The following is a 26,448-nucleotide window of genomic DNA, read 5'->3' on the forward strand; positions in this document are numbered from 1 at the left end:
TGGGTAAAATTACTTTTTAAAGTTAACATTAAAAGCACTGCGGTAGAGCCAATGGTGGAGTTTAATGATCTCACAGGTCTATAATAGAGGTTTACTAGTTTTTCACCTCAACCATAATGTTTGAGAAAGTGAAAATTAAAACTCTTAAAAAAAGGTAGACTATAGTGTGCAATTTCAGTCATATGAAAAGGTAGTTGACCGAAAAATCCCCAAAATTCCATCAGGAAGTGCAATAACATGCAAAATATCCATAATTTTGTTGTCAACTATCAAAAGATTAATAAGCATTAAGATATATATCAGGCACACAATTCACAATACATTGAAAATGCATAAAGCAGACAATGGAAACTGGACAAAAGAACAAACAACACAAAGTTTTGGTCTGGGGCTTTATTGATTTAATTTATTAAGATGCTACATAGTCCAACAAAGTTGGGGTTTCTTTATATACCATTATAGACTACTTGACTAGGAATATCAACCTTAATTTTCATCTTAGACTCATTATTTATTTATTTATATACATACAAAACGGTCACCTTCATGTTTACATCGTATGTGAAGGTTTGGGGCACTATAATAAGGTTTTCCTTTAATTATGAGCCAGCTGATTGGCTGATAGGCCCCCAAATCCCTCCCTCTCCATGGCAATCATACTCCTTGGTGAACTATACATAAACTGCAGTCCAAAAAATCCCTATACCCTGAATGTCTCCTCAAGTAACTCACAAAGCAAAGTTTTGCCGTTTGTCAATATCGTAAGCTCCTCTGTTCTTAGAAATCCAATATTTAACAATAAGATGATAAACTGAAACAAAAGCTTCTCAAGGAGGGGGGTAGAAGAGAAACATTAAAGAAAAAGACACCAAACTATGACACAAATACACATCAGGTCACAAAATGGTCCCCTGTAGGAAGAGTCTCTTTTCGGGTGTCATTTCGGTTATTTCACAAAGACCAGACCGTTGTGCATGGGAAGATGACATTCTTTATATGTAGTGCATTTTTAATATAAACAGTTCTGTGCAATAAAAGCTTTATTCATAACTTAAATCCAAACAAACGACTAAATTAACATCAGAGGAGAGCAAAGAAACAGAGGGCTCAGGAAAACAGTGCAGAAATGTCAGGAGTGTTTTTTAAAGCCTTATGCTGCGAGATAAACCAGTGTTGTGTACATTTCAGACCACCGACAAGGCATATCGAAGCCATGCATTTATCTGGAAATGAGGTGTAGGCTTGGCATGGCTAAAATACAGGTTACAATACTCACACGTGTCAGTTTTTAAAAGAATAGTTGCCCTCAAGAATAAACATTTCATCACAGTTTACTCACTCATCATGTTGTTACGACCTCATATTAATTACTTTCTTCTACGAAACCCAAAATTAGATGCTATGCAGATTGTCTGAGCTGCTCTTTCCCATAAAAGTGGATGGGGTTTGATCCTGAAAAGATCCAAAAAGGACAAAAATGAAAGAAAAACACCATACAACTTGTGTACCATGTTCTAAAGCCATGCAATAGCTTTGTGTGGGAAACGGGCCAACCAGCTAAACCGTTTCTCACTCATAACCTGCTCCCAAATCTCATTTACATATCATACCATAAGCAAAATCTCAAACATATCAAATTGTATGCCAAACGCCATGAACAAATTCAGTCCGTCTCTAAGACAAATCTTTTCGTATGGCTTCAGAATAGTGTTAAAGATTATTTCATGACTATTTTTGTCCTTTTTCACCGCAACATACTGTAAATCACGCATGGAAAAGAGCAGCTCTTCCTAACATCTCGTTTCACAGAAGCAAAAGAAATTGGGGTTGGAACAACGTGAAGATGAGTAAATGATTATAAAATGTTAAAGCCTGGATTTACTATTCCTTTAACCACTTTTTTTTGTTCTTTTTTTGAAGGGGTACAGTGAGAGGGGGGTCAGTGTTAATGGACCTGATGGTGAACTCTCCTCATGGCATCTTCAGATAGAAAGTTCATAGGGAGAGAGACCTTCAACCAGTTGCATGTACATGGTGCATCGGATATTACGCTTAGCAGCTGCACTATTATTGTATATAATAATGACTTGATCAATAAATTAACTCAGGTCGACAGGCATTGAAATGGAAACAGAGGTGTGCTAAAAGGGCCTGAAAAGGAGATTTCACCTATGGAGCAGCTTAATAAAATATAAAGTATTTTTTTGCTCTAAACAGAGCCATGCATTCAAGCACATATCCCTTACCAAAAGAAAACAATAAAGAAATGTGAAAAACCTATTCTGTTCCTGACAGGGAAATCGGTTTGTGCAAAGCATCATCGGAAGTGTTGGTTTCAGAGACATTAGCTCTGCGCCTCACCGACATACAGAGAAATATTGTTTCAAATGGTTTTTGGAGCAAATGAATAGGTGAACGGCCAAATGGTTTTACCAACACTTCCCCAGTAACAGCGGTTTGAAATATCAGTCACTAACAGTCCATTTCTTCCCTGTTGATTTAAGACGTCTGAATTAAGAAAGAAAAATTCACCCAATAGTGAAATCGTATTGCCAAAGCCACTTAAAAGTCAGACTTTGTGGTGGTTTTGTCTTGAAAGTGAATTGGCGGGTGATTGCAAGTGAACATTAAATTTGCATGAAGCGGTGATGGTCTTTTAACAAAAAAAATGCCGGTAATTAGTGACCACATCATATGTTCTTGCAAAACTGCATGTTATCCGATTTGTCGAGGAAATATATGTTGAATCATAGTACTTGTTGGTACTCAAACATATCTGCTGGACTGAACGGAAGTGGATGGAAGGTATAAAACACGTTATTTCAACAACAGTGTGACTGGGGAAGATACTAGAAGGCTTGTTTTTATCATTTACCTGGAGAGTGATTGAAAATATACAGGCTAAACTTCCGTGAACTGCTGCTTTAACGCAGGATGTTTGGGTATGCACAAATTAAATGCACATGTGACACTTTTCAAAGATGTTTAGCATTTGTATACAGATTCAATTTGCTTCTGACCCATCGAGAAAAAAAGAAAGAAAAAAGAAGTGATAACAACATTCACTCTAGCACAACTCAGTCGCACATCTGGAGTTAGAAAATCCCTACGACATTTTAGTGGTTAAAATCTATGATATATTTGAACTTGCATCAGAAATAATTAAGGAAGAGGGGCCAGAATGATTTCACAATTTTGAGGCAAGAGCTGTGTCAGATTACTATTATTAATTTTTTTTTCTGAATTTATTTCTTTGCACATAACATGATGAAATATCTTGATCTCTTTATTAATTTTACACACCTCGCTAATCCAAAACTACCCCAATGATATGGCATTCGGATTAAACGAATTCTGCATTGGTTACTTGTCTGTTTTGTTTTTGTTTCATCCGCAATGCATGCTTGTAACACTCTCCTCTTGGATTTTACAAGGCCAACTTGCCGACGATGACACCCACAACAAAAAACAGCACAATTAGAGCGATCACCCTGGTGCTCAGCCCCTCCTCCTTCACTCTCATCGCTGAAGAGGAGTGCGGAGCGGACATTACTGTGCTCTTCCTCATCCGCAGACCATCATCTTCCTGCTGGGGAAGTGGAAGAGAGAGATAAAGATAAAGACAGTTAGATGACAGAAATAATCTTGAGTTATGAAAAGCGCTTTTGGCCCTGCACGCGTCTCATTAAACAAGCAGCAGTAATGGTCCCCAGCTGCAGCTGATGAGTAAGGGCAGGTTATCTTCAGTTCCGACTCGATATGCTCAACATCCTGTGGTCGTTACAAATTTGAACAATATGGTGGAAGAGAGCAAAAGTAATGTAGTAGTCAATCAGTATGGGTTAAAGACAGATATCTAGAGAGCAGGGTGATGGATATAAATGTGACGTTGCTCATTTCAAGCGTTTCTTAAGGGTACAGCCGACGAACACTAAACATTGTTATTCTGAAAATTTTTTCATGAAAAACTCAAAATAGGTACACACCGTCGCACACAAAAAAAAAAAACATTTTAAGTGGACATCAGTGGAAAGAAATTAATATAAATGAATGATATAAATGCTTTAAAGCTAAAACAAAATTAGATTTATTCCTGTAATTAAATTTAACAGAGCATTTAGAGTAAGTGCACCCTTAGATTCCACTTTCAACCTTTTTATTTTGTTTCAGTCTATTGGTAATTTGAGCATCTTTTCCATTGCCTCTAAATCAAATGAAGTGACCACACAAGAACTGACCATAAAATGTTTGTGAGTAGAAATCCTCATTTAATTAAAATTTCCTCTCATTTACAGTATTACGTTGTTATACTTCATCTAAATTCAAGAGTACCGCTTTGAATTACGTACACTACTGTTAAATCTTTTTTTTAAAGAAACTTTTATTCAGCAAGAATGCTTTAAATTGAAAACAGTAAAGATTTGTATTATATATATATTTATATTAGGGCACATCACACCTCTCTTCACCGGTTTGCACTGGCTGCCAATACCCACTTGCATCAAATTCAAGGCTCTGTTTGCCTACAGAACAACCACTGGCTCTGCACCACTACACTTAAAGTGAACGGTGCTTCGTGGTGCCATCTCAGAGAGGCATAAAATCACTCACAGACCTTTTCCTTGTCCGTTCCCTACTGATGGAACGACCTGCCTAACTCGATCTGAGCAGCTTTCAAAAAACGTCTAAATGCATATTTTTCGTCACCACATGACCCAATAATATAAGCATTACTTGTTCTATTCTGTTTCTCTATTTATTTATTCCCCCCAAAAAACATTGTTATGTGCACTTTGCTAGACTAACTGGGAATTGACACAGCAATAACATATTGTTGCCCTCTCGTTGATTTGATTTGAGGAAAACTGTCAGTGTGTAATAATATTTGTAGCATGACAGGGTTTCCACAATGAGAGTCTGCTTGGCTCCTATGAATATATATAGATCGTAGATCCTTTGCCAGTGCCACTTATTGTTGGTTCAGAAGAAAAGTTAGGTTGTTGCTGCTTGCCTGCCATTCTCGCTCTGTGTGCACAGCGTACGTGAACGCGCTGATGACTTATGCCATTGGAAAATGGTTTCAGAATCAGGGCTGAGAAATATTATAACATTGTTCTACATCGCAGAGAAATAATAAACCATAATAATCATTTAAAATATGAATTAAGTTCTCAAACGTACACATAAAGCTTGCTGTAGCGCACCAACAAAAATAATGATTATGAATGTGTCAGAAAAAACACTATCTAAAGACTATCTGAACATCTTAATTTATTCATAGATTAGTGATGTCTGAGTCGGCAGCAAAGAGGATAGTGGATGCGACTTTTGAGAGAGTATGCAGTAAGCGCGGCACTAATTTAGCTTCCACACTCAGAACAAGCAACTTGAAGTGCCTAATAATCACAGTGCACATTTATCTAGGTTAGCGTTAGAGCGAGTGGGCATGTAAAGTGGCTAACGTTAGGCTACTACTTGCATGTTTTAAAGGTCGATGAATGTTAGGCGAATGTTTAAATATATATTAGAATGATTTCTGAAGGATCATGTGACACTGAAGACTGGAGAAATGATGCTCAAAATTCAGCTTGGTCATGACAGGAATAAAATTATATATTTAAAACTATTGAAAAATTGCAATAATATCGGTTTTTATTGTATTTTTGATCAAATAAATGCAGCCTTGGTGAGCAGGGTGGGAAATTAGCACCCGCCACCCGCCGAGGGCGGGTACTTTTTCAAAGTGGCGGGTCACTTTGCCGTGTATACCAGCCACAGTGGCGGGTGGATTATAATAATGCTGCGTTCGCACCAAAAGAGTTCGCAAAAATTCGCATCCACCGAGGGACCAGGACAGGACCACCAGACGCGCATAAACGCGTCTTTACATTGACTTAACATTGAATGTATTAAGTAGTAACCAATAAACACATGCTGCGAGTGATTTCATTGTACGGATTGGACAGCCTTTGTCAAAGAATGCGGTTGCTAAGTAACAATAATACACTTTTGTCGAGTAACTCTTTTGATTGGTTTTCAGCGCTGCGTGTCACGGCGCTGAAGAGACCGTTATACTGTATAACTTATACACATAGCTAAGCTGAGAATAAAAATAAAATAAAAAGTGTATATATATAGCTGAGCTGAGCTGGTGCAGAAGAAAGGGAAATTATTTTTAACCATGCGCGCGCGCTCTCTACACTGCTGAAGAGCGGATGATCTGAAAACACAGACAAGCTGGAGTTAAGCGATCTTTATTTGGGGTTTTTCTACTTAAATTAAAGTGTAACTCAGTCGGTCTGTGTTCTGTCACGAGCCGCTTGCGCTGTTTGTGCGACTAAATCTGCGATCAAAATGCAGGCTGATATCCAGCAGTGTTTTTAATGTTGATCATATATGAGCAAGAATGCAATGTTTCCCGAATATCCACACGATTTCAAATGTGACATTGATTTTATACAACAGTAAAAAAAAGGGTAACATTTAAGTGCTGTACTGCATTTAAAACAGTATAGTCAGGCTTATTGCTCTATTTTGCAACGAAATCTGTGGCTTTGAACGAATCGTGAGATTCAATGAATGAATGACTCGATGACCGCCACCTACTGGCTATTTTAATATAATATTTTTATTAATATTAAAAACGTTTTTTAACATTGCATATTTATTGAACATTGTTTTATTTAAAGCATTATTTATTTTTTAAAAGGTATTATAAAGGTTAAAAATTATATGAAAAAATGTATTAAAGGGGGCGAATATTGTCCCTTAATGGAAAAGGTGTGACTGCAGGAACTTAGGAAAAGGGATATGTAGAATTGCACAAGTGCTACTGCTAAAGAGTGCAATGTAAATAATTTCTCATAAGCTTAATTGAATGGCCTAGAGAGAATAATTATGACATTTTCTGTCTAAAGACTACATATAAAATAGCTACCTAAAGTAACTGCAGTTTACTAAAAGTAATGACTAAAAGTTTGCATTCATAAGCATTTTCGTCTGAAGATGAAGACTAAGACTGAATCAAAAATGGTTGCCAAAATGAACACTGGCCTACACACACCAAGCGCACTACAACGCTGTTGCGTATGTATTAAATATGACTGATCATTTAAATAAAATGTTTTATTTAATTCAAGTTTATTGAATTATTATTACATTATTATTACATTATTATTTTCCAGGGTTTAAAATTTATACAGATTTGATATTTTCCCCTCATACTTATGTTGGAATGGGTACGAAGTTGGCATTGAATTTCATGGTATTAAAAAGGTCTTAAAAAGCCTTGAATTTAAGCTGGAGGATGCTGGGGGTACCCTGAAATAAATAAAAAACGTATTGAAGCAATTTCTTTCTTGCAATTTGAATTCCGGAAAAAGTGGCTGGTAAAAAATATAAGTGGCTGGTAAAATTGGGCATCCACCAGCCACTGTGGCTGGTGGACAAAAAAGTTAATTTCCCACCCTGTTGGTGAGCATAAGAAACTTCTTTCAAAAATCATTCCGAGCCCAAAATTCTGAACAGTATTGTATATAATGTAATTTTAATGCATCATTTTGAATATTTGAATTTAGAGTTTGAAAGAAAATAGCAAAGGTGTTTCTAATGTTTTAAAATATTTATATGACTATTGCTGACAATGATACTTATGAGAATGCAAATAGCAAACACTCACCCTGATCTGTTTGTTCTCCTCTCGTAGCCGCTGCACCTCCGTCTGCAGTCTTTTACATTCCTCCATGATCTTCTTGACCTCTCCATCATCCAGACTGGAGGCCATGGACTTCATAGACAATGTGGATGATTCCGACTTTGAGAGACTGGCGGATATCTTATTGCTTTCCATTTCATGCTGTGGCCAAAATCAGAATCACACACACACATACACAGAATCATAAGCAAATGCATCCATAAAAGAGCCAAGAATCTGTTTTGCTTATTAGTTTTAGGAGAGGGTGACATGAATGTAGTCATGCCTGCTGTCATTGTCATTTCACACACTGCCTACAGCTCAGAGCTAACATGAGGAAAAACATGAAAACCCATCCACTCACTGTTTTCTCATTTTCAGCGGGCATATCAAAGACACATCTCAGCTTGGAGTCCATCAGATCCTCGGGCTTGGCGTCCTTCCACTGCAGGAGAGAACAACAACATGTGTAAACAAGAGCCTACATTTGATTATACACCAAATAAACACCTCATGAGCCGTTTACAAACCCTAGTGACCTGCTTACATACACAACATTTTTAGGCATCATAGGAAGATTTCCACCATGGAAGATTTCCCCAGAGAAATGAAGATGATAAAAAGGACTAAAAATATTGCTAGAAATTCTGTGAACAATTAAAAATGCACAATTTACTAAAATATGTGTGTGCTTTGTATTTCTCATGCTTGTAACAGCATTGATCCATTAGCCTAGCCACATGAGCCAATTGTGGATGTTATGCATTAATAAGTTGCCCATGAAGAGAGTTTCAAAGCAGTCATCTGCGAGGTCTCGGATCGTAAAAGGGTATCTGGCTATGTAGACAGCAGACAGTGAGGCAGCTCCCTCGGTTTTGGAGTTAAGCTTTGGAGCCATCAACAAGCAATAGTGGAAATAGTTCAGGACAGTGAATAAGTAGCCAGATCTCTGCTCTAAATTTTCTTTCCACTTCTCCATCCTGACATTTTCATAACCTATTTACCATTACATCTGCTCATGCACACAAATGTTCAGTATGATCCATTTCAGAAAGCTCAGAGAGAGTCATGAACAACCAAGAGATTTGTATATGTTAATTTAGATTTCTTAATCAATACATGATTAACTAACTATTTTTCTATGTACATTTCTGAAATGCATTTTCTGTAAAGCTGCTTTGAAACAATATGTATTGTAAAAAGCGCTATACAAATAAATTTGAATTGAATTGAATTGAATTTGGATCTTGCTCTTGGACCCTGTCAAACACTGAGGTTAGGTGACAATTGCTTGTATTACTTGAACAGCAAACTCATACCCCTTTGTATCATATATTGTTGATCTATGCTGGGGGTTATCACAATATTATTGCTTAATGGCATTGCAGCACACTTTTGATGAAGTCTGTATATTAAAAAAACTCAAAAATAATGCAAAAGACTGTTTTGTGTTGTTATCGTTAACTAAAACTATATATTTTTAATAAAATATAAATCATCAGATGGAAAAAAAAAACAAGAATTGCTGCCTTCGCAACTAAGTGAAATAAAATTAAAAAAAAGTTTAAGTTCTCATTATCAAAACCGAAATGAAAATAAATGAAGGCTTAGTAAAATCTAAAATCAAGCTACAGCAAGCAGATAGTTTTGAACACTGGCTGGTTACGGTATGTACTTGCTAAAATTTTTATTTTTGATAATTTTTAACCCCAAAATGTTACGGACTAGAGCTTTAAACCTAAAAATGTAAATATAGTAGTAATAAAAGCTATTAAGAAATACTATACTACTATATAAATAAAGCCAAACAAATAACACTGTTCAAGGCTGGTAAAAACATACCAATTCACCTGCAATTAGCAGTTATAAAAGTAAATTTTGGACCCCACATATAAGACATCAAGAATGTTATATATATATAGACTTCATAGATAGTGTTACTAAAAAAAGGAGAAAATGCACCCAAGAAAAAATGGTCCTGAACAAGGGAGTATAAACCTTCAGAAAGCAGGAGCATGGATCAGTACTCACCACTCCCTCAGTGTCGGTCATGTCAGGTGGGGCCAGCAGAGACTGTACCATGAACTTGTGTTTGCTTTTCTCATTCGGATCATAATCGAACGGTTGCAGCATCACTGTAAGACAAACACAAGAACATAAATGCAGTACACATTAAACAATATATCTTTCGCGTTTTCTTCATTTTAGTGGGCAGGATAGTCATAAGAGGACAGGCAATGTTGGAGGGGGGGGGGGATTATCTGAGCCAGATTTGAACCTGAGATGCCTACTTGAGCACCAAGTGATAGGCCATGATGGCTCCAACATCATTTTTTGATTTTTAAGGAATAAAAAAAACTATAAAATATTAAAATTTACAGCAGACAGTCCAAGTACTAACAGCTTGCGCCAGTGCAAACCCTTTGTCAGGATTTACTAAAGACAGGCAGTGGAAAAAAATAGCGGTGAATAGGCATGGACAGTAATTTTTGCGGCTGACCTTATTGCATATGCATTTGTAGAAATTTTCTTTTCAGATGCAAAATTTATTGGAGGAGAGTGTCTAAATGAATCACGCAAGGTAATTTTCTAAGGTTTGCGGCAGTTTACTGTTTTATTGCAGCATTGTTTACCGCCAAAAAAGCATGTCTTAAACCAGAAGCTAATTTGCGTTGGTCATTATGAAAATGATCCGGCTGCGTTTGTGTTTTTTATTATGCAAGTCTTCAGTAGATCACGCGCAGAACTATCCACTCCCAGCTGTGTTTTTTTGGAATTGCGCTCTCACGCTAATCTGACCTGTTTAGTAAATCTGGCCCCAAATGTGATAAAATATTTGTGTGTAAAACATCCATGTTTCACAAAATGACATTACTCAGAAAAACAAAAAGACTTAGGTATTCATTTCATATAATCCCAAAACAAACGTTGCTGATAAAACTTCAGTGACCCCAGAAGAGCAATTTTTCTTACAGCTCCTAAACAGTGTTTTTCACGTTAATAACAACACATTCAGCCTTTAACTCAAACCAGGTGTTAGTGTGAGGAAGTTCACGTCTACAACCCCATCAGCACCATCCAAAGAAGGCCATGTTATTTGATGTCATTCCAACGAGCAAAAGCTAATTTAGAGCTGTTACCATGATTTACAATGATCACTTTCTTATGCCTGGCGTGCGAGGGCTCTGGCACGGTTGAAATCAGTATTGAAAGCCGATTTCACCCCCATCACCCTTTTTAAAAGACACCATTCGGATTCAAAAGGGTCTTTTTTTAACATTGGAGTGAATGTGTGCATGATTTAGGAAAACTGCTGCTAAGTTTCATTAAAAACAAATGATCTCTTAATTTCAAAGGCCCTCTTAGATGTGGCTACTACTGCCGAGCTCACAGAAGGTGCACGCCAACTCCCCCGCGAGTTAAAAAAAACCTCACTTTGGTTTTGTGTGCCATTATGGCAATCAAGCGCCGTCGATATTGCAAACTGAAAACAGACGGCTGAGACAGATTGGGAATGTCCTGTTTTGTCAGTCCCGATCTTTCCGACTGCACTAGACCGGTATTTCACTAGCAGCATCGAAGAGGTATTTTTAAACGCATCAACAGAGGAAGAGGGATTAAATGAGTCTTGACATGACTTTATTTGTACAGTTCACATTAGTAATATTACTAAAAGAAATGTGCACTGTGCAAATATTCAGATTTCTCACCCATAGCTGTTGCTATCCTTGACGCAAGATGTGGAGAAAGTCAAAGTATCAGTTCAAGTTCATACCACTCAGCTTTGCCATCACAGGAATAAATTACATTTTAAAATATATTACAATAGAAATAATTTATTTAAAATTTGAATAACACTTTACAATGTCTCATTTATTAAAATTAATTCATGCATTACCTAACGGTGAGCAATATATTTGTATGCCATTTATTAACCTTTGTTCATGTTAGATCACAGTGCAATACTCATTCAGTACTCATCAACAGATCCAACTTTTGATTAGTAAATGTTGAGATTAACATTAACTTAGATTAATGAATGCTGTAAAAGTATCGTTCATTGTTAGTTCATGTTAACTAATTTAGTTAACTAATGTTAACAAACGAAACCTTATTGAAAAATGGTACCATAATATTTCACAACAATACTACTGTATTTTTGATCAAATAAAGAAAATGAGACTTTTAATTTTTTTAAAAGGTAGTGTATCAATTGTCACAGTAATGAAAACAGCAATACACGCTACCGCCCACTCACGGTGCATGACGTTATATACACATTGCAACACAAATGAAAAAAACAACTACTTTTTAGACTGAGGGTGCGTTTAACGATGTACTGAAAACAAAAAAACGTATTACTTTGCTTTTTTTTTTTTTATGTTAGCGTACACACGACAACACTGCCAAACGATCCTTGTCAGGCCGGTAGTTGGCGACGTTATGTGTAAATGAACGGCCAAAATGCATAAAAGTGTGAGGATTTTTTCAATGTTCAAAACTGCAATCAAATAAACAGATGCGTGTTGAACGTGCTGAAAAAAACCCTGTTAAAGTCTAAGTATTAAGTTATTGTCTTGAACAATAAAATGGGCGGCTCCATGCTGACTGTGATTGACAGTTCGTTCTGGCAGATCACTACTGACACAATCCAGCAAGAGCAAGGCAGTGATTTAATAATTATTAAAGCACAAGAGCATGATTTCTTTACCAAAGAACATCTTTATGTGATGCTTAAATTTGCAGAACATGGAAATGTTAGCCCGAGACGGTTGGAAATTTACAAGAAACAGAATAGTGAAAATGAATTTGATTATATTTAGCCATTTAATGTGATTGACCTGATAATATTACAAAATATGAACTAATTTATGCTCTCAGGTATGCATACTTTTGATCAGATATCTCTAATGTGCAATGTAGAAAGACGAGGATTGTTCATGTACAGAAAGGTCTTTCTGGATCACCTTTTTTGTTTTGAAAGCAACTATATTTGGCACAATCTCAGTCTTTTACACAAACTTTATGAGCTGTCTGCACATACTGTTCTTTCTTGTATTCTTAAGAGAATTATTTCTAATCACACAGAGCTTGTGTGGTCATAACTTGAGGTGTCATCTTCAGGGCTGTGGCCTGTCTGGGGGCAGGACAACTGCAGAAAACTGTCGCCCTGGGCCATGGGCATTCAAACAAAACACCTGACTGCAGACAATCATTCCTCTGCCTAATTAACTGGATCCCTGGAGATAAAAAGCAGAGCAACTCCATTAATTATGAAACATGACCTCGAAATCCCCTCGGCAAAAACTATAAAGTCTAAATGGAGAGAGGGAGAAAATGTGAAGAAATCCAGACAACACTAATGGTTAGAGAGGCATACTTAACTTACTAAGATCCAAAGCAAATGTTCTGAGTCATGACAGGGTATTAATAAGTATAATCAACAAGTAATTTACTATTATCATGACAGTATTATAAACACTAAGTGATTAACCATAATAAACCACATTCAGCATGAAGTTGTTTACTGGTGTCTCCACCTTGCAGCTAAAGAAATATCATGACAAAAATCTCAATTACTGATCTCTTCATTATAATGTTTGGATTGATGGATGGAATTATATATATTTATATATATATATATAAAAAAAGACAAAGAATAGGTTTAAGAAAAAAACGAAACAAGTCAACCTATTTTTTGTTAACTTGCAGATTGTCACAATCACACTATTATCAGTCGGTAACCACAAATATATCTTTAAACTTACTTACAAATATATCTTTTAGTTACTTCACTTAGTGCAGCCAAAGATCAAATAAAGGCATAGATAGAAGCGTTACATAATGGTGAAATTTATGTGAATGTGAGTGTTAAATATGTGTGTAGTCTTCTGACAATGTGGAAGTGGACATATACTGTATAAAGAACTTGCCAAAGGTAAAGTTTCTTCCCTCATAACAGATTCATGAGGGATTCAGAGCTTGAAGTTGTTGCTTTTGAACTGTCAACAAAAAAACTTCACAACCCAGACAGACAGTGATGTTTGAGAACGGGTGGAGACTTGAGGCTCGTCTCATAGGTCTGGATAAAAGTCAAAAGCCCATTAACCAAAATCCATTGTGCATCCCCTCTGATAAACACGCCAGGGAAGACAAAAAAAATAGCTTGTCATCGATTCAAATACAGTCCATTGTACATATTGACAGGGACCAGGCATCTCACCATGGAGAGAAATTCCAAACATTGGAATCAACAGAATAATGAGAGCAATTTAAGAATGTCCGTGAGATTCCAAGAGGTTCTGAGATTTCAAATGAGTTGAGTTATTAGCAAAACTCTCAAAGGTCTCAGAGACCAACACTGTTGTTACAAAATTATCTCTTGGTTATGTAAAGGCTTCCGTCATGCACAAAGAGCAGTCGGGTAATAGATATAAAGGTGCTGTAACAAATGTCTCCATTTTGCCAACCACAGTATCTCACAGGAGACGGGTCAAGGGTACTCCAATGACTTCATTAGCACATTTGCATAAAGTTACATATTCTCATCTTAGTTGATGGACACGGGCACATCACTCCGCCAACAGTCACTCTTGCTCATTTCACATCATAGCTTCTGGTCGTTTTATCACTAATCACTGTCTGCAAAACTGCCTTCAAATCAAATATTTTAGCATTATTTATTTACCTTTATAGTTTCATTTTAATTGTATTTATATAGAGGCTTATTTATTTTTATTTCAGTTTTAGCCATTTTAGTTCTTCATCATACCGGTACGCTTTATTTCTGTTAGTTGGCAAGGCAGCATTTCACATTTTTTGTTTAAGATTTTTTATATAATATTTTTTTAATTACTGAAATTTATTTGTAATAGTTTCAGTGAACCAAATTTTTTTGGGGTGATTTTTTTTTGGGCAGTTTTTGCTTCATTCTCACCTTCCGTTCAAAAACAACAAACGGTCTGTGTTTCTGATGAGTTGATTCTCTGTAAATTCACACATACAGAAAAAAAAATGTGTCTGCAGAAAGGGCTAACACTTATAACAGGGACGGGAATCTGGATCCACACAGACAGAACAGCCTACGGATACAAGTCAAGCTGTAAAGCTCACACAAACAGATTTCCTGTGACACATCGGCAGAAAAGATCAGATATGACACACTATTAAACAATCCCTTTCAAAATTGACCTAAATAATCAACTGCTCATACTGATCAATTACCTGACAGAGTTAATGATCATTTGATAGCAACAGCAAAGGTTCTTTGAAAGACCGCTAATGGCGTTTCATTACAAACATCTGTCATATTACACACAATATTGACATCATCATCGCCAAAGTTGTTCCTCCATAATATACAGACTTGGAGCAGATGACTCATAGCACTGTATTTAATGTAATGAAACTATATATGGCTCTGTATCTGCAAGTGTAAATTAGAAAAGTAGAGGTAGTAATAACAATAACACTTTTATATATGTGTAAATTAATATTTATTCTTATTTAATATCAACACTTTAATATCTTATATACCGGTAATTCAATTTAATTCATCACAATCTTTCCATTCAACTTGGTTCATCAACCATAACTCCTTCCAGTATAGCCAGGAATCTTGAAGTTGTGATTATTGATCAGTTAAGCTTCAAAAACCATTTTGCTACAACGGCCTGGTCCTGCAGACTTGCCTTAATATCCAACATTAGAAAGATTAGATCCTCCCTAACAGAGCATGATACACAACTCCGTGTCGAAGCTCTTGTTCTATCCAGACTGGACTATTGTAATGCTCTCTTGTCAGGCCTTTCAGCATGTACTAGTGTCAAACCTCTTCAACTGATCCAGAACGCCAGAGCAAGAGTGGAAGAGAGCGCACATCACACCTCTCTTCACCGGTTTGCACTGGCTGCCAATACCCACTTGCATCAAATTCAAGGCTCTGTTTGCCTACAGAACAACCACTGGCTCTGCACCACTATACTTAAAGTGAACGGCGCTTCGTGGTGCCATCTCAGAGAGGCATAAAATCACTCACAGACCTTTTCCTTGTCCGTTCCCTACTGATGGAACGACCTGCCTAACTCGATCTGAGCAGCTTTTAAAAAACAGCTAAATGCATCTTTTCCGTCACCCTATGACCCAATAATATAAGCATTACTTGTTCTATTCTGTTTCTCTATTTATTTATTTCCCCCCCAAAAAACTTTTTATGTGCACTTTGCTAGACTAACTGGGAATTGACACAGCAATTACATATTGTTGCCCTCTCAATGATTTGATTGCTTCTATTGTTCTCATTTGTAAGTAGCTTTGGACAAAACCGTCAGCTAAATGATTGAATGTAAAATTATAAATAATATTATTTAGCTTGCTTCAATAATAATTAGGGATGTAGCGATATATTGAGATAAAAATGCGATAATATGCATGTATCATAGATGTAAACGATATGACTCGCGATACAGACTTAGTTTTATCCAAGACTCAGCTTACCGTATTTATAAAGTATAAATTACCCAAGAATGTAAATTCGGTTAGTTTACAGAGTTTCAGTAACAATACTACATTAAACTACTAATATAATGTATGATAATGCAATAGGACAATATTTGTGGGTCTTGATAATGCCAAATGTCTGATTTTAACAGTAAAAAATGGCTTACATTATTTATAAGCTATGCTATGTGTAGTTCTGTATTTTTAGGTTCAGAATCATGAATATTTTTATTCTGGTGTCACCATTATTTTACTGCTTTACCCGTTCTCTCTTAGGTTTTCAGCCATCACAATTAAAATTCAGTTTTATTGTTCAAACACACATATTCAATAGTTAATTAACATACAGAAGGTTCGATTAAATCCTGAAATATTGTTAAGTTGTATGTACAACAAAGTTATTGAAAATTGTTAATGTTTTGGAAATTCAAATCTCAGATTCATTTTTTTATTTTGTTCACAATATTGTGATGCGTATCGTAAACCCAGTATCGTGATACGTATCGAATCGTGAGCTGAGTTTATCGTTACACACCTAATAATAACAACAACGACGACGACAAGAAGAACTATGAAGGTAACAATATTCTTGTCGTCATTTGGACATGATAAAAATCAAGAGTGATCAATGGTATCAAAATGCAAATTTTAAGAAAAATGAGGTGCATTTACCAGAGACGTTGATGGAGGTTCCGGCATCAATCACTCCGCTGTTTGGCCGCACGCAGTACCGGCGCGGTGCAGTCGTCTTTACTTTAAAGCACACATTTCTGTCTGTGGGATTAGCGAGCTTTAGGGTGGTGGTCACCACATCTGTAAATGGACCTGAGGGGAGAAAGACAGGACATTCAATTGTTACATTCAAAACTCGGGTGTTGTTCTGTGGTTGTTGTCATGCAGTTGCTAGGGTGTGCTGGGTGATGGCTTGCTGCAAAAACATCTCAAACAATATCTGCAGCCAGACTGCTCTAAGTGGCCACATCGATTTACAACCTTGTAACCGATTTCACCCCACCAAGACATAATGATTCGAGACAAATCACATTAGTGGCACATTACAAAATTAGTGGCACATCAAAGGCCAAAAGACCAAAGTATTGTTCTCAACCGTGGCACTCGCTTTACACTGCGGCAAAGAATAAGGGATTTTCAGGAAAATGGAACAAAGAGAATTTGTTCTATCAACAAAATTTGCTAATCAGTCCATATCACAGAATCAATTAATTTAAATGTCTATGGTGATGAACAGAGACTTGAAAACTATATGGTGATCGAGAGAAGATTTATACAGGCTTTTAAAACCTTGGGGTCGGGGGTTGTGTTTTTGAAAGTCTCTTATGCTCAATAGGTTTCCATGAAATCAAATCATTTCCAACAACTTTTCGAATATTTCACCCGGAAACAAGGTTGAATCGTTGATATGGAGTAACTGGGATATGTTTTTCTCTGTAAAAAGTAATAAAATAAAAATGTAGAAAAACAAATAGGCCTAAATTTAGTAGTAGTATAAATATGTTTGTATTAACACTATAAATCCAAGGATAACTTTTTTCTATGATAGTCAACATAAAACAGAATAATTTGCAACACATTTTTTATTTCCATAATGTGCCATTTCCATGTGCAAAAACAAATAAAATGGGACTTTTATCCATCATGCAGGCAGAGCAAGTTATTACATTTTGATGATTGATTACAAAGATAAACAATGAAATTGTGCACAATATAACCATAAATATGTGTTGAGAAAGTAAATCGGGCCAATTTTGATTTCACGTTGACAACCATACATGTTACTGCTGTCTCGAACATCCTTCACCCTTTGTAATATGGCAGCACCACACATCAAGTATGCAACACCTCATCTGGGTTAATTCTATTAAACCAGTTAAATTATTGAGAGGCTGAGACACTTGAAACCCATAGTGAGCCTTATGTTGTTTGAGCCTTTATGTTGTGTGTTAGAGGAAAAGACGCAGACGAACTAAGCGCCTTGGGCCTTTAAAACCTTAAAAGAGAGACAAACATCGCACAAGGCCTAAGAATGGACTAATCTGGCCAAAAGCCTTACGCTCCATGTCTTTTCCATTCACCTATACGGAGAACCTGATCGAATTAGTGCATGAGTAATTGCAAAGCACGAGTCATGCAGAAAGGCCTCATTCTCTGTATTAATTTTATTAGGTAAATTACATCATCACCGATCAATACCAAGTGCCTAAGAAGAAGGAAAAAATATTTTTGAAAAAATAGCCCTTTTTTTTAGGGCTTGGCATTGATTAATTTTCTAGTACTCATAAAAAAAGGGTTATCAATTAATCTAAAATTATAATATATAAATGAAAAAAAAAACAAGTATGACTTACAGTAAAATTATAGTTTATTTCGCAAACGTCACTACAAAAATAACGGCTTTTGAATTAAGCTGACCTTTTTAAAATCAGATTTAAAAAAGGCTAAAAAAACAATAAAAAAAACACTTGCACGTAGAGCTTTGAATTGTAGTAATGCATACTATACATGAATATTACCATGTAATCTCACTTTAATGCATAAATATTTTTCAGAAAAGATCCTCAGTTTGACCTCTAGAGTCAGACTGAGCTTCAAGAAAGTTCTAGGATATTCTGCAGACACACATATGATCCCCTGGGCACCTTAAAAAACTCACTGTACACATCATTTAATGTAGAAGAGGTTTTCCTGCCAAACAAGGTACAACGGTGGAAAAGCCTCGAGCGATTATGCGTGCCTTTCGTACAGCTCAGAAATACCCAACACATCTGTCTGCAGTGATGCAGCGTTCATCTACATGGAGAGATACTTGGCATCCGCACGTGTGCAGATGTGACTCGTCTCTCCAACTCGGCATTTCAACATCTGCCTCTCATTTACACCCTGCTTTATAGCCCTAAAACATATTTATTACAGGACCGTTTCATGATCATTATAATAATAACTTATCCAAGGTCTGAATCAATGAGCACTTATATAATTTCACCACATAGTTCAAGGTATTAGTGATTATAAACGGATGGAACAGGCCAAAAAGATGCAGCTCTGCTAAATCAAACAGACGTCACCATATTTTAACAGCTTTGACCCATTACTACTACACCTGGACCACCTCAAAATCTCAAACTGCCCTTTATACTTCCTAAAATGACATATAATTATTGTCTGGAGGTACTTCCTGAACTCTACAGACGAGTCTCAGCTTTAGACGCTTTAAATATAAAGTGGCATGCCTGGGCGGTCGGGTTATTGTTACCTGAAGTCACCTGCTACTTGAGAGCATCACTAACTTTTCAATGAAGTGTATTGTAGGGGGGAGGAGTCTGAGGCAGGAGGAGTGGTGTAACTTTTAAGATGATTTTGGCTTCTTTATGCTGTATGACCCATGCAGGCAGTCCTCTCTGGGGGCAAGCCTTGTCCAGTGCTGTGAAACAAATGCATTGTACCTCATTTATAAAACAATAAGGCTGCAACTGAGCTTTGGACTACACCTACCAACTCTGCAGTGGATTTAAGATCCCTTTAGCTTTGATATAATGTCAGCTTCATTATATAATGTCGGCTAAATTAACTCTTGAAAAACAAATATGTCAAACTGTCCTCAATTGTGCAGTACTTACAGCTTTTACATAGAATTTGTTGAAATTATGGCTTTATATATATGCATTAAATCATGACCCATAAAATGCATGATACTAACAACAGGAAATAAAGATGCATTTCTAAAAACTGCACATTTTTCAACTTGACAGCCATGTGACGCTTAAATTATGTGAAGATTATATATTAAGTGTGAATTTTAGCTTATTATTCTTGCACACGTTCCACTACTCTTGTCACTTATCCAATATATAACAACAATTAATAATTGGTCTGATATGTGAGGGAGAAATTTGACATTCTTCATTGTCTGAAAAGAACTCAAACTAAAAATGTATAGTGGACCTAATAAGCCTGTCGGAAACAAAAACGTTTGGACAATCACACCAGGCGACAATTTTACTGTAACTATGCACTACCCTTTGAATCAGGACAATTTTGGAGAAGCATTTTATAACTGGCACTGTTCCACAGTGGAACCAACTGAGGCTAATCTTCCTCAATTTTAGTGATTGATTCACAACCAAAATGAAACCTTGAAGAGAATGACATTACTCCCAGCATAGGCTTGATTTAATGTCAACAAATGAGCATTTACACGATTACTAAGCAACCCTTTAAACAGCAGCACACACACTTTTGAAGACATTAGCATTAACCAGTAGCCCTCATGGCCTAGGTGACATCAGTTGAAAGTCGTTTCAGAAGAATCGTGCACAAGAACAGTATTGCTCAACAAGCAAGATCACCAGAGGAAAACTAAGCAATAAAAAAGGTGCAATGTTTACACACTCATTAGCTTTGAATATATCAAAAGTTTGTCATGTTGATAAGCAAAGATCAGATATGGCTTGTTGTAAAAAACAATGTGTCAGGCACTTTGTGAGTGAACAGTTCATTTAAGAATTTATTCATAAATAAAAAAACACAAAACTGCAGGTTAACATGAAACCAACAAAAAAGACGTGACAGGAACAGTAAGTATATTGCTTTCAATTAGGGATGGGGCCGATCCGATCCAGTATCGGTATCGGGGCCGATACCAGCGTAATTCACGTATCGGATTTTCCCGATCCAACCTGCCGAGAAATCCGATATCCATGAGCCATGCGCTTTAACGTTGTCTGCTGAAATGACTCCAAAAGTGATTCCCGCCGGCGAGTCTGCTAGCTGGCTGCAAACTGTGGAATGGATTTCCTGAACGGAGGCGCGGCTCAATGAGACACAGAGTTATAAGACATGTCCCCGCTCAGGAAAGCCATTCCGCAATTTGCAGCCAGCTAGAGCAGGATAGCATTGAGCAGCATTGTGGCTAGCCAACATGTCCGCTGTGTGGAAATACTTCACACTGGAAACACTGCAGAGTGCAATGTTTGCAAAGCTGTAATGCATAGAGGCGGAAGAATATGGTATCTCTGGTATCGGAATAGTATCGGTATCGGCCGATATCCAAATTCAGGTATCGGGATCGGATCGGAAGTGAAAAAATGTGGATCGGTGCATCCCTACTTTCAATCATGGCGAAACAAAAGAGAGACGATGTCATTGGTGCTGCTAGGTGGAATTATGCAATGGAGAGAAGGTTGGTGGAACTATGGTATGCTCCTGCCTGATGTTTCGACAAAGGACTATATCACGACTATACGATAAATGTTGGTGAATGATAGTGGAGGCGCTTCAGCAACCCGGTGAGTACTGGAATTAGCATCAAGGCTGATTAAGTTTGCTTGCGTGTACGTGGCAAAAATTAAGTCATTGTGCCGTTGACGGAAGTGCGTGCGACCCCATTTCGTGTGGCGGTGTGCACAGCAATTTTTGTGACTTTCAGCGTGGCTTTGCTTCCGATGACGCACAATTTGGAGGCGAATCTGGCCGAGCAAGTACGTTTGTACCGGCACGCAGTTTGCGCGTGTCTAGATTAATTGCTTACATTTACAAAATGAGCCTACTATAGCAGAAATAAGCCCTTTTAATGAAAATAAAGGTCCATGCTTAATAAAAAAAAATTCACGAAATGAAATGGAAATGTTTAGTAAAATTTGAAAATATTTAAGATTAAAATCATTGTTTAATTTAGTTTTAGACATGTTCTCATATCCATTTATATAGTTCTAATGTCACAAGCAATAATCTCAAGGTTAACTGGATTTTACATGATCGTTTTGTAGTGTGGTTTTGGTAAAGTGTACTCAAACAAACTGTACCTTACTACACACTACTGATTCCTCACCCCCTGTCGTTTCAAAGAATAGTACAACGGCGAGCGCATTAAATATAAACGGCTTGGAGAGATGTGCATGCAGTCAGCGGAGCCAGACGAAAGTTTAAATCAGGCTTAAAGCTAACATGCCGATTCACGTTGTTTGCTAGTTCAGCCTTTTTGATGACATTACACACATCACTAAAAGCAAGCAATGTTTCTGGTCTATGACACAAATCGTAACAGACAAAAATATTGTGTTGTCTGAACCTGGCATAACGTCACCTCACAGGCTGCAGGTGTGAACAAGCAGCAGGAGAACCACCCTCATTTTAAAAGGGACATATCATGAAAATTAGGGCTGGGATTTTTCAATAAATCGTTTTTTAAAATGTGGTCGATTCAAAATCGATTCTAAAGCGCCATGAATCTATTTTTTCCCCATATTTATTTATCTATTACCCAAAAGCCAGTATTAGTTTTCCTACACTGTTCATAGGGTTGCAGCCTCCATGTTACAGTTAATGCTGTGAGATTTTATGTTTGTTTTATCTTAAACATAAAATAACCTGATCATGTTTGATCAAGGCATGCGATTGTTCTGACTTGTCCAATTTTCAGCATCAATTTTACATCTTGCATCAAAATCCTGTCTATTCATTGCATGCATTTGAAATATAGAGTTGGGTTCGGTTTTAATTTACACAAGTGTACCTAAAATAAAAAGTTTAATATACAGGTTTACTTTGTAGCTCTTAATTTCTTTTTATTAATTAACCACTTTATGTTCAATGTTCTTTTTTAAAATAAATATAGGATTTGTATTAAACCTATATTCATTGAGTCGAATCGAAATCGAATTTAGAATCGAAATCGAATCGTAACATCTGAATCGATACCCAGCCGGCCAGCCCTAATGAAAATCTGACGACTTCTGTGTTTAAGTGCTATAATCGGGTCCCCTGTACGTCATCTACCAACCCTGAAAACGTGAAAACCTAGTAACTTTGTTTTGATAAGCCTTTCTCTGCAAGCATGTCAAAAATGAAGCTGATCAGATTTCGCTTCCCTTCTGAAGTAGGAAGGGGATCTTATAATATTACCGCCTCTTAATCTGCACGTTTCCACCCACAGCGCCGCCATTTGGTTTTCTCAAGCGACAACAGTGTAACCAGTTCTTCTAACGCAATGGCAAACGTTCCAGCAAAGCATGCAAACTGTTCTGTCGTTGCTGCACAGACGAGCACTGAACACTATTGGACCAAAAAAATGTCACAGCTGTCTTATAAAGACCTCAGGGAACTGTCAACTTGTGTAAAAAAAGTTAAACATTACAGACAATACATGCAAGTCGATGAGATTGATCAATGTAACTCCACAACAACTACATGCATGTATCCACTAACCATTCATAAACGTCCAGGTGCGTCTAAAAGTTACAATCTCTTCCTGAGTCTCTCTGTAAGGCTGCACTCTCTCCGCTACGGGTTATTTCTGAGATTTGACTGAAATTCACGTTTGTTATTCCCGGAGTATCTGAAGCTCGTGTAAAGGATCGGCTCTCTTCTGAACAGGGGAGGGTAGCAGCAGCTCATTTGCATTTAAAGTGGCACACACAAAAAACGGCACGATTTTGGTCACACCAAAAAAGGGGCAACTTTGACAAGCTATAATAAATTATTTCTGAAAGAAATTTCAGACACATTCTGGGGACACCAGATTTATAATACATCTTGTGAAAAGGGGCATAATGTCACACAAATATGGTTTTCAAAATGTCACTGGTTAACTCCAGACAATTCACAAGGTGTGTCCTGACAGTTTACAAACAATGTAAATATGCCGAAGGTAGAGTGACTAAGATGGAATGCGGTTTCACTGATATTGCAAGTTGATTTGCCAAAACTTTAACATTAAAGCATCTTTTAGGAAATCAGTCAGTGTGATATTATTTTGAAATATCACTTTTTAGCAAATAAAAGTTTCAGAGGGAGGCGGCTGCTTTGGATTAAAGTGTCAGCCGAATGTATAAATGTAAATGTGAAAGTTGAGCTCAATGCACTTTCATTGAGCTCCTTAAAGGGGTAGTCCACCAATGATAATTCTGTCATCATCACTCACCCTTACACCATTCCAATCCAAACCTGTATGACTTTTACTCTTGTATGGAACACAAAAGAAGATTTTTTTGGAATGTTGGAGCCTGTTGACTAAGGGGCGGTCACATGGGAGGTGTCAGTGCCTCCACAGCATTCTTATTGGCCGATTTCTTGCGAACTTTAATAAATAGAATGCTAATGTAAACATGTACACAACAATATAGCATTGGTCTCCTGTCTACAGTAATTAGTGTCCCCAGTCCATAAAATGAACCCTGAAATTGTGTAAACATCAAATTTATGAACTTACAAAGTCCCAAACCTTAAAAGTCTACAACATGGCAACTTGTTTTCACAAAAATACCTAAATAAGTTTGTTTACGACATAATATCCACAATATATCCATGTCAGGTGGAGCAATAGTACAGGTGTCTTTTCAATGGTGACTTCCTGACTGGAAGGAAGCAGCATCAAGGTGGGTTGTTGTCAGTGTTGCCAGATTACGCTATAAAAATATGCGACCTGTTCTGCAAAAAATAAGCCAAATATAATCGACTTGCCAGACAGAAAAATGTCAAAATAAGCGGCCCAGTTCTTCATGTTTACGAAAGGAAACATTTCTCCTTCTGATCATCTGAACACGAGGAGAAATGAGCTCTCGCATTGACAGCTCACTCACAGCGGTCATTCAGAGAAATATAACACTAAATAACGTCAAGACATACACACTTTGTATGCAAGTAGGCGAATTATTAACAAGCAAATATACGCTGATATGAATAAGACTATAATAAAAGCAACAGTCCATATTTTAAGCGACTGTATGAAGAAGATTTTTAAAAAAGCAACGTCGCTAATAATAAGCGAACATGGCAACACTGGTCGAACTGCTCCATACTAACCGAATTAACCAGCCCACCACCAGTAGAGCCTGTATTTTAAGGCCTAAACAGGCTAGCTCGAGCTAACGTGCTAGTCAGTCTTCTGGTAAACCTAGTCAGCACTTAATCTACGTTACTCCTTGTGAAAGGCGTTTGGTGTCTAATTAGTTTGGAGCGATTCATCACTACGGCGCTGCGCCATATTCATTATTACTACAAGGATTGAGGCCTGTCAGAAACGCCATCTCACCGCCTCTTTTTGCCCTTAACCCCCTAAAAAATGACCCTCCCTCTTTGTGTTGGGCGTTATAGGCGCTCGTCCACGGCTGTGTCAGTCGCTCCACTCACCTCGGAACCTCAGTTCGTGCTGCGGTTCTAGAAGCAGGACCTGCTCTGGCCTGGCCATCTCCCACTGCGCTTGAAACGCGTTCAGACTGGCTGCGCTGACGTCCGCTCGGACTGACGGTGACGGGCTTGACGGTTGAGGCTGTTAGTCGATGAGGACTTCTGTTACATTTATTTGAAATAAAAACTCCACAAGGCAGTGGAAATAGCTCAGTTACCCGATCCACTAGCGACTGTTGTGATGCAGCAGGAAGGGACTGTGGGAGAGAGAGAGAGAGCGAGAGACTAGAGAGAGAGAGAGGCTGGCCGTGACGTCACTGCCCCTGCAGTACTCAGTAGTGGCGACTGATGTGAGGAGAAGGGTGTAGTAGAGTGAGGGAGGGGTGGGTGGGCTGTCTTTATGGGTCATCTGTCAAGAACCATGTTATGAAAATGTTACGGTAACTTTGCAGTGTTATATGCCCAGTGCATTTGTTATATTAACATACAATGACCACTGAAGAAAATGCTAGCCTTTTTATAATTAAAAAGTGTTTTATTATGCTAAAATATTAGGCCTATATATAATTAAAAACTGTTTAATATATGCCCTAATAATAATAATAATAATATGTATATATATAAATTCATACAGTTTGTATAATTATTTTATATTCAACGAACCTTATGATTAAGAGACAAAAAAAGGCTACCTAAAAAAATGGCACTGCAAGAATAGAAATACTTTTTATAATTAAAAAGATTTAATTATATTAAATTAATAATATTTTAAAAACTGTTTACTATTTATTAATTAATATATACCCTAATATAACACAAATATATAATTAAATATATATAATTTATATATTTATACATAAAAATAATAATAAATGGCACTGCAAAACAGTTAAAAGGGTAACTAAAATTGTTCATGTTTTTGTATTTATTATATATTTCTGTAAGAAGAGTATTTGAGCTGTGTAGATTTGAGAATGATTTTTTTTAAATGGCTAATCATAATGTAAGGATTGTATGAAGAAAACAAATGTAAGCAGAGAAAATCTAAATCTGTTCTTCAAAAGACGTATAGTAATCCAACTGAATATCTAAGAATGAACATGAATTACTTTATC

At 36.9% G+C, this 26,448-nt stretch overlaps 1 protein-coding gene across 2 annotated transcripts; it reads right to left on the reverse strand.

The window, feature by feature from the left end:
• Positions 1-378: 378 nt before the first annotated feature.
• On the reverse strand, positions 379-25,761 carry vapb (VAMP (vesicle-associated membrane protein)-associated protein B and C). 2 transcript variants are annotated; one of them, XM_079627414.1, is made up of 6 exons: positions 25,337-25,761; positions 16,865-17,017; positions 9,725-9,828; positions 8,058-8,138; positions 7,679-7,855; positions 379-3,589 (listed from the first exon to the last, which is right to left on the reverse strand). In XM_079627414.1, the coding sequence occupies exons 1-6, from the start codon at positions 25,392-25,394 to the stop codon at positions 3,428-3,430; spliced, it is 735 nt and encodes a 244-aa protein (XP_079483540.1). In that variant the 5' UTR covers positions 25,395-25,761; the 3' UTR covers positions 379-3,427. The 2 variants fall into 2 exon arrangements, with proteins under 2 accessions (XP_079483540.1, XP_079483541.1); XM_079627415.1 differs by having other exon boundaries at positions 379-3,586; positions 25,337-25,658.
• Positions 25,762-26,448: the final 687 nt, after the last annotated feature.

Source organism: Phoxinus phoxinus (assembly GCF_949152265.1).
Source record: "Phoxinus phoxinus genome assembly, chromosome: 11".
In the NCBI taxonomy this organism is placed as follows: Eukaryota; Metazoa; Chordata; class Actinopteri; order Cypriniformes; family Leuciscidae; genus Phoxinus; species Phoxinus phoxinus.